An 18518-nucleotide genomic window follows, 5' to 3' on the forward strand; every position below is an offset into this window, starting at 1 on the left:
TTTTGTTGCTGTTTTTAGTTTTTGATAATAGCCAGTCTAGTAGGTCTGAAGTGGTATTTCATTGTGGTTTTGATTTGCATATTTCTAACAACTAAAGACTCTTTATTTTAAATTTTATTTAAATTTTAATTAGAAGATGCTCCCAGGAAGGAAAGCTATGACAAACCTAGACAGCAAATTAAAAAGCAGAGACATCACTTTGTGACAAAGGTCTATGTTGTCAAAGCTATGGTTTTTCCAGTAGTCCTATACGGATGTGAGAATTGGACCATTAAGGAGACTAAGCACGGAACTGATGCTTTCAAACCGTGGTGCTGGAGAAAACTCTTGAGAGTCCCTTGGACAGCAAGGAGATCAAACTAGTCAATCCTAAAGGAAATCAACCCTGAATATTCATTGGAAGGATTGATGCTGAAGCTCCAATCCTTTGACTACCTGATGCGAAGAGTCAACACATTGTAAAAGACACCAATGATGGGAAAGACTGAAGGCAAAAGGAGGAGGTGGCAGAGGATGTGAAATGGCTAGATAGCATCACTGACTCAATGGACATAAATTTGAGAAAACTTCAGGAGACAGTGGAGGACAAAGGAGCCTAGCATGCTACCGTCCATTTCCTTCCTTGCTATTTCCTTCTCCCTGGGATCTTCCTTACCCAGGGATCAAACCTGTGTCTCTTTCATCTTCTGCATTAGGAATTGGATTCTTTACAACTGGTGCCATCTGGGAAACCCCAAGTATAATAGATAACCTTAACAATTCATAGTATTATAAAAACAAATCTACCAAAATTCGTAAACATTTACCAAAAGCCTCTTATCCCTTTTTCCCCTCACTATTATTCCTCTTACATAGGCATTGCCTTAGACTTTTAAGCCAAAGTCATTTTACTAAAATAGCCAAGAACCTGCAGCCAATCACTGCTCACCTACTTCCCTGCCCTTATTTTGCAATTCTCATTCCACCCAGCCACACTGGTTTCTTTATTTTTCCTCCAATATGTCAAGCATGGACCCACTGCATTACATCTACCCTGTGCCTGTTGTACTCAGGGTGGCTATGTGTAACCATGCTATACAAAATAACAAACTCTTCCCTCCCTCCCAAATACCTTTTCTCTGCCTTCAGTTCAGCCACTCAGTGGTGTCCAACTCTTTGTGACCCCATGGACTACAGCTCGCCAGGTTTCCCTGTCCATCACCAACACTTGGAGCTTACTCAAACTCATGTCCATCGAGCTGGTGATGCCATCCAACCATCTCATCCTCTGTCATCCCCTGATCCTCCTGTTCTCCCAACACCACCACAATGTAAAGTTTATGAGCAGAGACTCAGCACCAATGAATGAATGAATGTTTTAGGGAAAAATATGAGTATTTCTTCATTCATTCAACTAATATTTTTTGAGACCTTGCTGTAGACTAGCCACCAGGGAAGCCCTTGACAGTAAACATAGTCGACATCAAATATATAGAACTTGTTAAACGGTTGCATAAATCTAAAATACAAAATTATATGAATTTTTTTTTTTTAAAGAAGTGGTTGGGTTAATCTCATAGGTTAAGTCCAGACTGGAAGCCTTAAGGACAAATCAAGATTTTGAGGGCAGAGCACACTGCCCCTCAGCTATTGCTCAATGCATGATGGAGAGCCACCCTGCCCTGACCATTAGACATTAATTCCAAAACACTTGTAATCGGAGTTCACAGACCCTACTCATTCTCAACCCATCTTTTGAATAGAGGAGGGAGGAGGCATACACCTTCGTGGAGGGCAGGTCCTTTGCCCTTGAACAGACACTGTGCAGGCCAGCGGCGCTCAGGACAGCTTGCGGGCCTGGATAATGACTGCATCCTCCTTGGGCCCTTTTGTGGCTTGCGTAGAGGCAGTGGCGCAGCCCTGTAATGACTTTTCGGTTCATGGACCTGTGTTTAACTTGCCATCTATTTTCACAGTATAAAAGGTCAGAGGAAGTGTTCTGCTTCAGAGACCACCTCTGAACCTGCTAGATGTGGTATGGAGCTGGAAGGTGGCCGCAGCGAGGTCCTTAGTGACTGGGAGTATCCATTTCTGTTGCAGGGAGGACACGAAGGACTATGAGCAGGCCTGGGGTGCTGCCTGGGTTTGCATTAAATGTGCGACACCATTTGGCAGCGGTTCCTAACAGCTTCCTGGGAGGAGAGAAGCCAAGGCTAGGGGTCGCTCGTGTAACCCCTCATGAGCACGTGGTGGGCCAGAAACCCATAAATGTTCCTGAAGGAGTGAGTGAGTGGTGAACGCCAAGAGGTCTTCCGGCTGGGCTGGGGGAGCGGTGGGGATGCGAAGTGAGGAGCCACCGTGGTCGATCTCCCTTCCGGCTCTCGGGGACTGGGAGGGTTGGAGCCCGCATACAGGGTGGGGAGGGAGAAGGAGGCCAAGAGAGCGCGGACTCAGTTAAGACTGCGACAGGGGGCGGGACTAGGCGGTGCGCCGGTGGGGCGGGGCTACAAGGCGAGTCAGGGCGGGGCCACAGTGGAGAGAAGGGGCGGGGTTACGAGGCGCGCCGCGGGCCGGGAAAAGCTCCGGAGCTGCATCTAATACCATCTAATGCCTCGGGGCGCCCTGCGCCCCGCCCAGAACCGAGCGCGCCGGCGCCTGTGTGCCAGCCGGGAGGCGCGGCGGCGGCTGGCGGAAGGGCGGGGTAGTCAAGCCTCACCGAGCCTGTCAGCGAGGGCGCCTACGAGCGCGTGTTTTGCTTGGCTCCGTGGGGCTTCCGGGCGTGGGCAGCAACCTGCTAGTGCTCGTCATCTACCTCAAGTTACCGCAGCCCCGCCCGCCTCCTCCTGCTCCGCGTCAGCCTCGGTGATCTGCTACCGTCCGTCCTCCAGGCCGCGCTGGCTTTCGCGTTCCCCCTGAGGGGCAGCAGGGTTGGGGGTCACCACGATCGGCGAGTGGGACGGCGAGTGGGCTTCAGCAGCAGCAGCCTGGGAGGTGAGTGGTCGGGGTGGACCTCCCTCCCGCTCCTGCTCCCGGCCCCGCCCCCTCCCGCTTCGGGACCTCAGCCTCGCGGCGGGGCTCCCCTGACTTCACCTCCCCACTGACTTCTATTCCTCTGACCTCCCCTCCTCCCCAGCCCGACTTTTCCCTCGTGACCTACCTTCCTCCATCTCACCCACTCCGCGCACCTCTCCTCCTCCCCGGTTGACCTCGTCCTCCTGCGCTCGCTCACCTCCCTCTTTCCCTGTGCTCACGAGGCCCCACGCCCACCAAAACCCCAGCCTGTCTGCAGCCCCCGCTCCCCGGTGGGCCCAGTTCCTCCATACCCCATCTCTGTCGGTGTCCTGCTCATCTACTTCTCTGCTTTCTGTCTCATTTTTTTGAGAAAAGAAATTAAGGGCCGTGGAGTTGAGATTCAAGGAAAAAGGTGATTGATTTGTGAAAATTGGAGAAGGTGATGAGATCTAATTCCTATATTAATTTCCTAAAATGAGAGGTAGAAACCTAACATAGTCGCGATGTGTAAATTCTTTTTAAAAATTTGCCCATTAGCAGTTGTAAACCTTTGGCTGCTTCCTAGAAAGTGAGATAGTTTTATTCAGGTCCTCAGAATGCACGCTGGCATGTACCCTATTAGCTATTTTTTCTGTTTTCTTCCCTGTAGTTTCCAGCACACGAAAGTCTCAGGTGAGATTGCAAATGGATGAGAGAATCCCAACTCAAAATGAACATGTAATTAGCTGTGAAACCAGTAGGTTTCATTAAGTAGAATTTGATAATACAGTACTCTTAACCCAGATGCAAGATTTAAATCTCACTAACACTTGACATTTTGAAGGATGAACCACCCAGCTGTTTCATTGAGGACATTATTTTTTAAGCTTGGAAAAGAAATTATCATTTTGTATGTGCTCCAGAAATGTCATTTGTACCAAAGTTTGAAATAGAAATGTATATTTCTCAGGTCTTAAATTTCCTTTAAAAAAAAAAGGATAATTCATTAGTGCTTTTACCTTGGCAAGTTTATAAGAATAAAATCGTTGTAGCATTATCAAGCGTATTTTCTTGATCACCAACCTTCTATGTGATGACAAACCTGCATATTATATTTGTTATGATTCCTTTCTTATATGTTGAGGGACACAAGAAAATGTCATAGAAATCATAATTTTATTTGATTGTCTCAGTGATTCTAATATTCTACTACTACCTACCCCTTCCCCAATAAGCACTTAAAGTTCTTATTTTCAAGAAGTGCATTTTCTGTGCTGGGAAATTCAGTTTCTATTCTAACTCAGTGCTTGCGAGTTTGGAAACAGGGGTGTGTTGAGTTTTTTCTTAGTACCAGCATTTGTTTTCTTCCTCATCCCTTCTATCTTGTGGCCTCACTCTACTGTATCTCCTTTTCTCTTCCATCCTCTTCCTCCCTCATCATCCCTGCTCCATTCCCACCCCAATCTGAAAGGATTTTCTAAGACTGCTGAAAATGTTCACCACACAGTGTTTTGCCTGACCACTACTCTTTTTCTGGGCATTTAGTTAGTGCTTTCAACAATGGCTTTCACCTGCCTTTAAGTTAGAGGTGGAAACTCTGGGACAGAACGTTCTGAGTCTTGTTCAAGCCCTGGGAGACAGGTCAATAGTGGATTATGATAGAGCTGAAAACATTTTTGTTGTTTAATTGCTAAGTCGTGTTTGACTCTATTGTGACCCCGTGGACTATAGCCCACCAGGCTTCTCTGTCTATGGGATTTCCCAGGCAAGAATACTGGAGTGGGTTGCCACATTTTTCCCCAGGGGATCTTCTCAACCCAGGGATGGAACCTGTGTCTCCTGCATTGACCGGCGGATTCTGGAGTAAATTCCAAACATTATGCTTCTAGGTAAGAGTTAAAGAGAGGGAGGGTGCTTTCCTCATTGTTAGCCCTAAGCAAGAACTAACTAACCCTGGAGTAGTGAAGGGCAGGACATTCTAAAATATCAAAAGTGACTGCTTACTTCAGAGGCTTCTAGAGAGGCTGCTCTGTCAAATGGAAAGACCACTGGCCTGATGGTATGAGCATGGGTCCCACTTAATCCTGTGGCTAACCCATCATGTGCACTCTCCCATTCACTTAATCTCTCCAGTCATCAGTTCTCTTACCTGGGGTTACAGGGTAATTGAGCTAAATGTTCTTTAAGGTTGTCCTGCCTTGCCTTGTATTATGAGAATTCAGTTGATACCTGTAGGTTAGGAGGTGGCTGGTTTCAGCACTTATGGCTTATATCCTTTCTCTTACTCCCAACCCTCTGCTATATCCCCTTCTAAGCCAAAAATAGGTACATACTATGGTTACGCTTCTTCACATACCCTCATGGGTTCTGTCTTCCTCTCCACACTCTGCAGGAAGAAAGCAGAATAAGTAATTCACATATATATATATGAGTAGGCCAGGTGACCACTTCATTCTGTGCTCAATTCCTGGTTTCTTAGGGAATGCTGAAAGCCAGTGGAATCCCTAATATTCTTTAGGCAGAGGCTTTGACCAGATAAGACTATGAAGATCGCCATCTCATTTAAACTGAACTATCAATTCAGTGAATTAGTCACTTCAAGTTCCAGTTGAATGGCTTGTTATATGGGTATCCAGGATACCCATCTAGTCATCTCAGCCTAGGCAGGCCCAGTATGCACTGATTTAGGTTTCAGTAAGTGTAGCAGTAGGAAAAATAAGAGCTCAAGAAACTCACTCTTACCACGCAATGATAGAAAGGCCATCAAGCATGTAGTTTGTGTAATACTTCAATCTAATAACTTCCAGGTGAGTATGCCTTTCAGCCCTTTGGCTATTGCACCTCTGGCAACACCTACCACCATGCAGGTGTTCTGCACGTGGAATACAACAGAATGATGCTACAGATTAACAGGAGAGACTTTCTTTACTACCACCTCCTACCCCTTCAAAAATAAGAACAACAAACAACATGCTAATCTTGGCAGAGGATGTTTAGACCTTCATCTTGAGATGAAGAGATTCAGTCTCAGAGCTAGGGTCTCATAAAATGCATGTCACCCTATGTTGACATGGGTTTTTAGAAGCTGTACTTCAGTCACTCAGTTGTGTCCAACTCCTTGTGACCCCATGGACTGCAGCATGCCAGGCTTCCCTGTCCTTCTCTATTTCCCAGAGTTTGCTCAAACTCATGTCCATTAAGTCAATGATGCCATCCAACCATCTCATCCTCTTGTTGTCCCCTTCTCTTCCTGCCCTCAATCTTCCCCAGCATCAAGATCTTTTCCAATGAGTCAGCTCTTTGTATCAGGTGGCCAAAGTATTGGAGCTCCAGCTTCAGCATCAGTCCTTCCAATGAAGTAGATGTTATTTTATACTGCAGTGTTTTAACATATGGACCCAGGACTTTTCCTTTTTAACTTACACCTAAAAACCAAACCTGTGCATATGCACATTTATATAAGGATTTCTTACAAATACATTTTCAGTAGACTGATTCTTTTATATACCTAAACATTTCAATATGCTATTTTATTGAATTAATCCTTTTCTGATTATAGCAGTGGCCCATTCAATAGAAATAGTCTCATGTTGTTCCCATAAGAGCCTAAAGGTGGGTGGGGCATGAGAAAGTCTTTTATTCATCATTTGTCTTAGAAGCATCCACAGACTGTATGGGCCACAGAAATATGCATAATCACAGCAGCATGCACATAGTATATAGTATGTTTCCATAAACACAGTGGAGCCATCTGTTACTTGCAATTTAATCTAGTTGTGTACCATTTATTCAAATACTTAAAACCAAAAGTTATAGAATTATACTACACTAATTCTTTATTTTTGTGGGATGTTGTTATATCCATTCTTCATTGTTGAATTGCCTGACTTAGAGGAGTCTATATCTTTTGCTTATTTTCAAGAAGTTAGAAAACATGTGAGAAAGCATGTAATGACTTGCTTTAGTAAAATCTTATGTCCTGATATCAAGTTGTGTTCCATAGGATTATAATTATTGATGCTTGAAATTATTATTCTCTTAGTGTTGTTAATAATTGTATTCTTTCTTGAATTTTCTCCTTTCAGAGCAGAATTCCAGTCACAAATCCATATGTGCTACATTTTGACATGCACTGCTAAGATGAAACACAAAAATGAACACCGTATACTTGTTTTATTATTCTCAGATATGATTAGATGTACTTTATCATGGTTTTATGCTACTGACCTATAAGAAAATAATACTAAAAAAGGGTAGCAGCTGAATACCTGGGACCTGCAACTTCAGTATTTCTGGGATGATCTGGAATATCACAAGGAGAGATTTTATTACAGCATAGTCACACCTTCTCTGAACCCTCAGCCCAGATTCATACACATTTTCTTCATTAGAAGTTGTCACCAGATACTTTTCCAGGATGGCCAACAGTCTCCCAACAGAATTTGATGTGATAGTGATGGGGACAGGTCTGCCTGAATCCATCCTTGCCGCTGCATGTTCCAGAAGTGGTCAAAGGGTTCTGCATCTCGATTCAAGAAGTTACTATGGGGGAAACTGGGCTAGTTTCAGCTTTCCAGGATTGCTGTCCTGGTTGAAGGAACATCGGCAAAACAGTGACACTGTGGAAGAAAGCCCTGCTGCATGGCAAGACATGATCCATGAAACAGAAGAAGCCATCCCTCTTTGCAAGAAGGATGAAACCATTCAACACGCCGAAGTTTTTTGTTATGCCAGTCAGGGCATGGATGGCAATATTGAAGAGCTTGATGCTCTGCAGAAAAATCCTTCTTGTGTAGCATCTAGTACCCTCATAAAACCTCTGGATTCTACAAGCTTGTCTGAGGAAACACACTCATCACACATTACTAGCTATGAAGTGCCTACAAAAGACACTCCAAAAAACAATGAAGAAATAACTGATACGGCAGAAACGTCTGTGAAAGAAGAATATTGTGGGTATGATACTTATAAACACACACTTTCAGATGGCACTAAAGATGAAATCAAACCTGTATTGGAAGACAACAGTGGGCCACCAAAGAGAAAGAGGATTGCTTACTCTCAAATAGTTAAAGAAGGCAGGAGGTTTAATATTGATCTGTCATCGAAGTTGCTTTATTCTCAAGGACTGTTAATTGATCTGTTAATCAAATCAAATGTTAGTCGTTACGCTGAATTTAAAAATGTCACTAGGATTCTTGCATTTCGAGAAGGAAAAGTAGAGCAGGTGCCTTGTTCCAGAGCAGATGTCTTTAATAGCAAAGAGCTCACTATGGTTGAAAAGAGGATGCTAATGAAATTTCTTACATTTTGTTTAGATTATGAACAACATCCTGAGGAATACCAAGCTTTCACACAATGCTCATTTTCAGAGTACTTGAAAACCAAAAAATTAACCCCCAGCCTCCAACATTTTATACTTCACTCAATTGCCATGATGTCAGAATCATCTTGCACTACAGTAGATGGCCTTAAAGCAACAAAAAACTTTCTTCAGTGTCTTGGACGGTTTGGCAACACTCCCTTTTTATTTCCCTTATATGGCCAAGGCGAAATTCCCCAGTGTTTCTGCAGGATGTGTGCAGTTTTCGGTGGAATATATTGTCTTCGCCATAAAGTACAATGCCTTGTAGTTGACAGAGAATCTGGAAGATGTAAAGCAATTATAGATCACCTTGGTCAAAGGATAAATGCTAAATATTTCATTGTGGAGGATAGTTACCTGTCTGAGGAAACATGTTCCAGTGTGCAGTACAAGCAGATATCCAGGGCAGTGCTCATTACAGATCAATCTGTCCTAAAGACAGATTCAGATCAGCAGATTTCCATTTTGATAGTACCTCCGGTGGAACCAGGAGCACATGCTGTCCGAATCATTGAATTATGTTCTTCAACCATGACATGCATGAAAGACACCTACCTGGTACATCTGACCTGTTCATCTTCCAAAACAGCAAGAGAAGACTTAGAATCAGTGGTGAAGAAATTATTCACCCCGTATTCTGAGACAGAAGTAGACAAGGAAGAACTTCCAAAGCCAGGACTCTTGTGGGCTCTTTATTTTAACATGAGAGATTCCTCGGGAGTCAGCCGAAGCTCATATAATGGCTTGCCTCCCAACGTTTATGTCTGCACTGGGCCTGACTGTGGACTCGGAAGTGAGCATGCTGTCAAGCAAGCTGAAACACTCTTCCACGAGATCTTCCCAAGTGAAGAATTCTGCCCCCCACCTCCAAATCCAGAAGACATTTTCTTTGACGGTGATGAAAAGCCATCAGAGCCTCTTGGAACCAGTAATATAGTAATGGCCAAACTAGAATCCTCTGAGGGAAGCAAAAACCTAGAAAGTTCAGGGAAGCACCTTCAAAATTAGAAAAAAAAAACAAACTGGAAATGCTACTTTGGGCCTTCGTCCTGGCACCAGAATATTCTCATTTAAAGGACAGTTTCCTGTAGGAGTAATTAGATGTGGTTATATGATGAATGTCATGCAGATGTCTATAATTCTCTTTGTGACTTTTAGTCATTGGATGCCTTTGTTAACCTATCAGTGACTGATGTATTGGGTATTGGACTTGTTTTGTTTCAGAATGGGCTCCATGACCCAGAATTAGCTTTATTTTAGTACTGGGTATATATGTGAGAGTTCCGTGTTAGCAATGGTGCTTAAAGGAAGATGATATTATATCTGCTGATTATCTTCAAATTTTATTATTGTCTACAGAACGGTGATATCTAAGGAATATTTAAATTATTTTTACAGCTATTACAGTTGCTACCACCTCTGAGTAGTGAAACACAGGAAATTATGTGGGTCTTTTGTTTATAATAGAAACATATAGATATGGTGGCAGCAATAGCAACTAATGCAAGTGCCAATGTGATAAAATATGTAATTGTTGGAAGAATAGTTTTGCATGATCTTTTATTTGTAAAGGTGATGGTTAGAATTCATCTTGCAGTTTAATTCTCCTGGTTGACCCTTGTAGTCAATGAGGCAGTGATGTCATCCCAGTCTTATACATTGGAAAGAGTCAGAGAGTTCAGTTAGTAGTTGCAAAGCTCATTCTTGGGAGGTTTGGTCCAAAGAAAATCTAGGGGGAAAGATTAGTTCTGGTTCAATACTTCAGAAGATTTATGCAGAGCACAAAAGAACTTCTAAGTAATTCAGGCTAAAGAAAAAATAAACTGCTCCAGGAAAAGATATTTCAGAATGCCTGAAGCATTTTTAACCTGGGATTACAGATGGTTTTAAAAATCCATCTGTGAGTAGATTTCCCAAGATTTCTCAATGGAAGTGAAGTATACCATTTGTTGGCACCACCACTTTAATTAGTAACACTACTGTTGTTAGGAGTAAATCAGAGGAAGCTTTACCATGCCCCTTTGGTTGTGTCCCAGCAAGTAACAAGGTGGATGCCTTCATAATCAGCTCCTGCCTCTTAGCTGTTATCTAGAAGATAGAAACATTTTTTTCCAGAACCACCAGAAGTTATAAAGCTGCTTATATTCTAGCAGAGCAAGCTTGTGAAACTCAGAAGAAGTAAATTTCCTTCCTAAGTCACCATTTCCATTCCTCAGACAGAGAATGATAATCCTATAGGAAATAAGCCCTTTAATTACATTTTCTTTTTTGCCCTGGAACAGAGCATTTACTGTGTGCTACGCACTCCAGTACTCCTGCCTGGCAAATCCCATGGATGAAGGAGCCTGATAGACTGTAGTCCATGGGGTCGCTAGGAGTCAGACAGGACTGAGTGACTTCACTTTTCACTTTTCACTTTCGTGCATTGGAGAAGGAATGGCAACCCACTCCAGTGTTCTTGCCTGGAGAATCTTAGGGACGGGGGAGCCTGGTGGGCTGCCGTCTCTGGGGTTGCACAGAGTCGGACATGACTGAAGCGACATAGCAGCAGCAGCAGCACACACTTATTGTACTCTCTCGTTATAGTTTCTCAACAACTCTGTGAGGCAGATAATACATTTTCAGAGAGGAAGTAAAGACAGTAATTCACTCTAAGTGTGATTTGTGGCAGAGCCAACATTGAAATCCAGGCTTCCATGATTTCAAAATCTTTCAACTAATGTTAACTGTTAGAAGAGTGTAGGTACTGAAGGAGAAAGAAAAGGTTACTGGCTCATGAGAACCAGTCCAGCATTGCTAGTGAAGCAAAGTAGGCAGACTCTCAGCTTATTACTGAGTCAGAGAAATAGGAAAGTAAAGATTAATTAAAAATACATGTAACTTAGAGCTGTGAATCTCACTGAAGTAGAATTTGTCTAAGCTTTAACACAATTATTCTTTTTAATTTACCTTTTGATTATGATGTTATAAAAAGTAACATGTTACTAGGGCAAAATATGCTCTAAATAGACTTTTGTTGCTCTTCTGTATGTGAGAAAAATGAAACAAGAACAATTTAAATTTCAACTTACTGAAGTAGAGAAGTCATGAATTGATATTAATATATATATTTTGAATCTAGCAAATCTGTTGTTGGTTGGCTTCTAGGCTTATACTTATTGAAACAAATGAAATGTCTGAAATAGACCTAAAAATTAGTTATTAAAATGTAAAAGAATTTGAGATGTTAAATGGAAGTGAAGGTAACCCAGACCTATTGAAAATATTTTAATTTCAATATGAGGAATATTTTTACTCATAAGAATTTGAGAATATCAGTGAGATGTTGCAAAAGATGATAGAACCACAGTAATAGAAACAGGAAAATGTTAGATTAGATAAAATAAGTGTTTTGAAAACTAAGAAATGAATTTATTATTTTCCTACTTGAATACAAATAAGTTGGAAATAAAAAATTGTTACCAAAGAAAAGCATTTTAAAAATTAGGGGAGAGTATAATTTTCTTTTCATCCTTTTTTTTTTTAAAGATTTATTTTTGGTGTGGACCATTTTTTTAAAGCTTACTGAATTTGTTACAATATTGCTTCCTTTTTATTTTTTGGGTTTTTGGCTGTGAGGCATATGAGTGGGATCTTAGCTCCCAAACCAGAAACTGAACTCACACCTCCTCCATTGGAAGGAAAGTCTTAATCACTGGATCACTAGGGAAGTCCCAACCTAGTATAATTTTCTGACAAACCCATTTTACTGTTATGGGCTTATTGGTGAATTTTTTCAAATGTTCAAAGAATAAATAATATCTATGTACCAGAAAGATATATACTAACACTTGCATTTTGAAGTTAATATCGCCTCAGTACTAGGAGGAAACATTTTGAAAAGGCTCTCATCTGAACAAATGCAAAATATTAGCAAATGAAAAATAGTTATTTACTGTCACTCAGAATTATGCAGTTAGTGTTCAACAGGATAACCATTAAATCAATATCAACAGAACAAAGTAGTAAAAATTCGAAGTATTAACTACAGGTAACTAAAAATATTAATAAAAATATTTATCTCTGTTAATGACTTTGTTGGTTTCTCATTGTGATAAGTAGTTATTAAAACTGAGAACTTATATCATTCCTGTTAGGGAAAAATAAGAAATAATTCTCAACCAGAAATTACATAATCTTGGTACTATTTTTTGTATATAGTTGAAGAAAACTCATCATTGTAATAAATCCTTAATAAGCATATGTAAATGAGAAAGATAAGGAGAGCACAAATTTTTTCTATTAGTATGGTTTTTAAATTAGTGAAACCTGTAGTATCATAAACATAAAAGACTAATTCAGAAAATTGCAGGATATATAATGTTTAAAAATTAATCTTATTTCTAGATTCCAGCAATGATAAGCTACAATTTAAAGTGTTTGGGTATTAGTATATGCAAGCCATTTAAAGAAAGTTACACAACTGTGTTGGGATAAATTAAGAAAGATGCTTATATAGAAGCAGATTGAAGCAGATATACTACATCCTAGTATAATGGAAGGGAAGTAAATAGGAAATCTGAAAACCATAATTGTAGTCCTCACTTTACTACTTACAGTTGTATAATCATGGGAAAATCATGCCTACTTTTCATTTCATCATCTATAAAGTAGAAATAATGTTTTCAGAATTATTGCGAGGATTAATGTAAATGAAATTATGTCCGAAGAACTGGCAATAAGGTGAAGTTAGTATGTAAATTTGCTACACTCCCACTTAACATGTATGGATGGATGATTTATATAATTTGACAGAACTATGATAATTTAGGCTAATAAGCAAGCAAAGATATGTCTTTTTAACTTAGGAGGAAAACGGGATTCTTGCCTCCCAAGAGATGGGGTAAAACCTACCTGCATTATACAAGGATAAAGTACTCTGTTTTTTAAAAGGTAAATGCAAATCCATAAGGCTTTATGAAAGAATTAAGTTCAAACAAGAAGATAACAAATAGAAGTTAATTCTTAGAATGGTATTCAGATTTCCTAATATTAAAAATGCAAACTAAGCAACTTTGATGTAGTTCATGCAAAAAAATTTTAGTTGCATGTATCCTCATACCAGTAGCATTATTATATTCTTTTTTTGAAGAACTATTTAGAAAAATATAATAAGAATCCTGTAACCAGTCTGTCTTTTTATAGATTTAATTCACTCTGAGTTAGCATATGCCCAGGAAAATATTTTAAAAGAAAAAAGGCTATTTGTATAAAGATATTTCTAGTGAGTGCATTTATTTGAATTTTTAAAAGAGCCCAGTAATTGGGAACTGGATAAGTAAATTTTCATGTATTGCTATTGCTTTCATAGACTGTTATATAGCCATTAATAGTATTGATATATGTAAAATAGTATGGGAAATGTTTAAATGAGCCTCAAAAGTGTTAAGTTATTGTATTTACTGATTGTGTAAAAATTGAGGTCTCTACGTCGGAAAGAATCAATAAAACATTGTAATTAGAGTGTAACATTAAGAGGCCCTTTTTTTCTATAAAATATTGATGTGTGAAATAAAAAATAAAAGATTAATTGATAAAATGGTTTACTGAATTGGAGACAATATTATTGATTTCTTTGAAACTTCTAAAGTTCTCCTTTAAATTAAGAATATATATTTAAATGTTAGTGTCAAAAGATAATCTTCAAAAGCATGGACAGAAAGTTTTCCAGCTCTTGTGGTCAAGATGGATTTTGTGTCTTTTGTATCTTTTCTCAGTTGCCCAGCATTAAGGTATACTATGACTATAGATAGACTTTTTTCCCCCCCAATGGTAACCTCAGAACCAGAGGTAGAAATAATAGAAATGATATTAATACATTCCAGAACATCAGCATGAAGCCATTATATTGAACACACATTGTATTGACACAGTCACACAATACATGTGTTGTATTCACACATTAAAGTGTATGAATGTCGCTCAGTTGTACCCAGCTCTTTGTGACCCCATGGACTGTACAATCCGTGGAATTCTCCAGGCCACAATACTGGAGTGAGTAGCCGTTCCCTTCTCCTTTCCCTTCTCTGGATCTTCCCAACCCAGGGATTGAACCCAGGTATTCCACATTGCAGGCAGATTCTTAACCAGCTGAACCACAAGGGAAGCCCCACACTAATTAAAAGTATCACCCCAAATCCAAGAACAAACTTCATTTTGGAGTCTTGGAGGCCAGGGGAATGAAAGTTGGGTTTAGACTGGCAGTGAGAAATGAAATATTTCCTACCATATCAGTAAACAAGGATGTCACAGTCATTGTAGTCCTCCAACGAGAGCGGGTGAGCCCCATGGGCACTTAGGAAGAATGGGAGCCATCAGACCACACCAGTTCCTATGGTAAGCCCGTAGGGAAGGAAGCTCAGGATGTGGAAACACAGGCTACTGTCCTGGATAGCAGTGAGCCCAGACTTGCATCTTCCCACACATAGAAAAGCACTAAATTCCTCAACTTAGTATATCTGGTTTTCTTTAATTGACAATAATCTTTTGATGTTCATGCTACCTGCTCTTTGTTACAAAGCTTCTATATAACCTGGCTCCTCCCCTCTCCTCCTTGGAGCAGTTTTATCAGAGTTACTTGAGATGGTGTCTCACAGGCTTGAAGTTCTAAGAAGTCTTGCTGAATAAATCAGAACACTCAATTCTTAGGTTGTAAATATTTTTTAAGTCAGCAGTAGTGGCCAAGCCTGGGCCTGAGGAGCGTTTTCAGGGAGACAGGTGCTAGAGACAGATCTCGAGGTACTGAGGATGCTGGCAGACTCTTTCTTATCAATCTGAGAAATCCAAATCAAGGTGATTTAATTCAACAAAGAAAACCAAATCAAGGTGATTTAATTCAAACAAAGAATTGTGGGTTATGAATTTGCATTGTTCTAGGGATTAGAAATAGGAAAATAAATGACAGATTTCCTGTAGCTGAGTCCCAGTCCCTTAGAGGATGTGTGTTTTATTTTATCTTAATTTTTCTGTCAATCATGCTCCCCATTATAACCACCTCTCTCTTCCTCCACCGCAGAAGAAAAGGAAAAACAAAAATGTGATTTGTGATGCATGTACCAGGGGGTACCAAAATCTTTGATTATGCAGTTGGCAACAAGTAGCTTAATGAAAGTTAAAAGGTAGATCAGCTAATACTTTCTGAAATCTTTTTCCGTTAACATTCAGTTAATTAAGAAGTTTCTGCCACTAATCAAGCTTTCTGGTCTACCTGGGGAATGGAGTGAAGAGATGGTATGAAAGATTGGTTAGGGTCCCAGAAGCCCAAAGTGTTAAGAGGTCAGGGAGTAGAAGTACAAAGAAATCAAAATGAGAAGCAGATCATACAGTTTCAAAACCAAAAAAAAAAAAATCTGATTAGTATTAGTTTTACCTACCTTGGTCTTGGCAGGAAATTTGGAAGTCATAGTTTTATTGCATTAGGGTAGTTGCTTTATTTTTGAAGATTTAAACATTTTTATTTCAGTATTTTTACTCTCATAAAGGGACATTGTTTCCAGTATAGTTCTTACTCCTTTAGCCAACAACCATATGTATGTGGTTTCCCTGGGCTTCCCTGGTCGCTCAGGGAACGAGGCGTCGCTCAACCAAGGGCTTCCCTGGTGGCTCAGATGGTTAAGCCTGCACTGCAGGAGACCTGGGTTCGATCCCTGGGTTGGAAAGATCCCCTGGAGAAGGAAATAGCAACCCACATCAGTACCGTTGCCTGGAAAATCCAATGGACAGAGGAGCCTGGTACAGTTCATGGGGTCGCAGAGAGTCAGACACGACTGAGTGACTTCAGTATATGTATACTCACATTTCAACAGCAGGGGGCACAATACCTCCAGCTTTCTGTAAGGCATGAACAAAGATGCTCAGTGATTCAACTGAAATAATTTAACATGAGTATTAACAGTTCTGCTACAGCATTTGTAGGATTTTTTCTCCTAACAATTACATCTTTTTATATGAACTTCAGGACAAGTGTGTAAGGTAAGATAGGGCAGATATTTATATCCATTTTACAGATAAGACTTGGAAGAATTAAGTGATTTGACTTGCCTGGACTCTCTCCTAGTAAATATTCATATCTGTTAAGTAGAATTGAGATGTAGCTTCTGCTTTGCCTTCATCTCAAGATGGTTATTTATTGCATATAAAAATGTACAGCACATCACTATTTTAAAAGTGGTTGTTTCTAGAATTTTAGAGTACCTTTATTTTTAACAAATAAATCATCTTATAAATTACAATTTGTGTAATTAAACTGGGTCAACTAGAATTGGAAGAAGGAGAAGGGAGTTTAAGCTCACACCTGAAATCAAAGCAAACTGTTTCTCCTGTTTTTTATGTCAAGAGCTTCAATTTTATAATATAGTATTTTTATTTGTTTCTGTTGATATCCTATAATTTGCTTGTGATATAGGTTTTTAATCCTTAGTACATGAATAAAGGGATAGATATCAGAGGAAAAGATATGACTTTGGATTTGAAGGTGCAAGGTTGACAAAGTGTAGTAGGAAGATAAATATGTGTTTGTAATTCAGTCAGAAGGAAATACATATTTAGGCATTTTACAGTTTTAAAGAAACAGGAATCCTAGGGGATACCAGTGCGGTGGGGTTTATGTCAATTCTTTTGATTATAGGTCATAAAATTAATGCCCCTGGGTGTCCCGTTTCTGTTTGTTTGACACTTTTACTTGTTCATTCATTCATCTTGAGAAATGGAATATTTCCTGCCATATCAGTAAACAAGGATGTTGTGACCAGGAAGCCAGCTATCACGGATGGAGAGCTGGTGAGCCCTGAGGGAACTCAGGAAGGAAAGAATAGCTGCCATCTTACAGCTATCAAACGGCAATCACTCCCTTCCATGAGCCCCGAGGAAGCTCGGGACATGGAAACAAGATACTGGCCCCAGAGAGCTGAGGTGCCTATCAAAGGAATTATTTCTGTGAGTCCATTCTCTAGCATCGTCCCATACATAGAAAAGTGCTAAACCCAATACTTTGGATATCTGGTTTTCTTTAACAATAATCTTTTGCTGTTGCTGACTACCTGCACTTTATTGCAAAACTTCCATGTAACCTGGCTCCTCCCCTTGTTTCCTTGGAGCAGTTCTCCCAGGGTTGCTTGAGATGCTGTCTCCCAGGCTCGAAGTCCTAAAAATTCTCACCAAATAAAACATAACTCTCAACTTTTAGGTTGTGGATATTTTTTAAAGTCTACAATCTCATACAAATACAAATAAGAACAGAAATATTATGAATCAGTATGGGGAAGTATTAACGTGACTTCATTATAACTTCATTATATGTGTTTATCTTTAATTGATTGGTACAAAGACTTTGTACTAAATAAACCATCCATACGGTTGGAAAACTAAATATATGGGTGGAAGACTAAATTTCAGTAATGAAATTTGGGGGAATGGACTGCTGAGGAAGAAGCAGGGAATCTTGTTTTTAGCTAATTAATGTAGTTGTTAAGTTACTACAATGATTTAAGTAAAGTATTAAAAAAAGCTGTGTGTCCTTTTGTTTCTTTAACAATTCTATTTTATGACTACATACCTTTATTTGCAATGCCCTCTGTTGCTAAAACAAGTATAAACCAGGTGTTTATTAAGAGGAAAAAGCAAAAGAGAACTGCACTGGAAATTGTCATGAGATCGTAATCTCTTTTAAAACAAAGTCTGTGTGTGTTGTACCTCTGTATTCCCTACAATGTCTTGCACTTCAGAGGCATGCAAAAAAATTTTTGCGAAATGGAATACCAACTAGCAGTTTCCAGCACCTCTGTTCTAGTTTCAAACCGAGGAGCAGAGTACCACTGGGAACAGTCTGGGAAAATTTATCAAAAACCGTAGCCCTGGATCTTTGTATTATTAGCACAGGTAATTAGTTTTAGGGTAAACCTGTATGAGTCAATAAAGCTACTTAAAAATAGGGAACATTTCAATAATCTATGAAATGTTTCATCTAATCATTTTACTAATTTTCTCTCATCAAGGCAGTGGTTCTCAAACCAGGGTGATTTAGCTCTTTGGGGGACATTTGACAATGTCTGGAGACATTTTTGGTTATAAAATCTCAGAAGGGGCTACAACAGGCATCTAGTGGGCAGAAGTCCTGCTAAACATCTTAAGATGCCCAAGATAGCCT

The 18518-nt window shown here is 39.8% G+C and overlaps 1 protein-coding gene across 1 annotated transcript; it reads left to right on the plus strand.

Annotated features, from left to right (window-relative positions):
• Nucleotides 2516–11375, plus strand: CHML (CHM like, Rab escort protein 2). Its single transcript, XM_005690571.3, has 3 exons — nt 2516–2970; nt 4774–4859; nt 7056–11375. Exon 3 carries the CDS (start codon nt 7388–7390, stop codon nt 9341–9343), a length of 1956 nt encoding a protein of 651 aa, XP_005690628.2. The 5' UTR covers nt 2516–2970; nt 4774–4859; nt 7056–7387; the 3' UTR covers nt 9344–11375.

This window comes from Capra hircus, chromosome 16 (assembly GCF_001704415.2).
Source record: "Capra hircus breed San Clemente chromosome 16, ASM170441v1, whole genome shotgun sequence".
In the NCBI taxonomy this organism is placed as follows: Eukaryota; Metazoa; Chordata; class Mammalia; order Artiodactyla; family Bovidae; genus Capra; species Capra hircus.

Coding starts and splice junctions, on each gene's coding strand:
- CHML (XM_005690571.3), top strand. CDS start 7,388: ATGGCCAACAGTCTCCCAACAGAATTTGATGTGATAGTGATGGGGACA.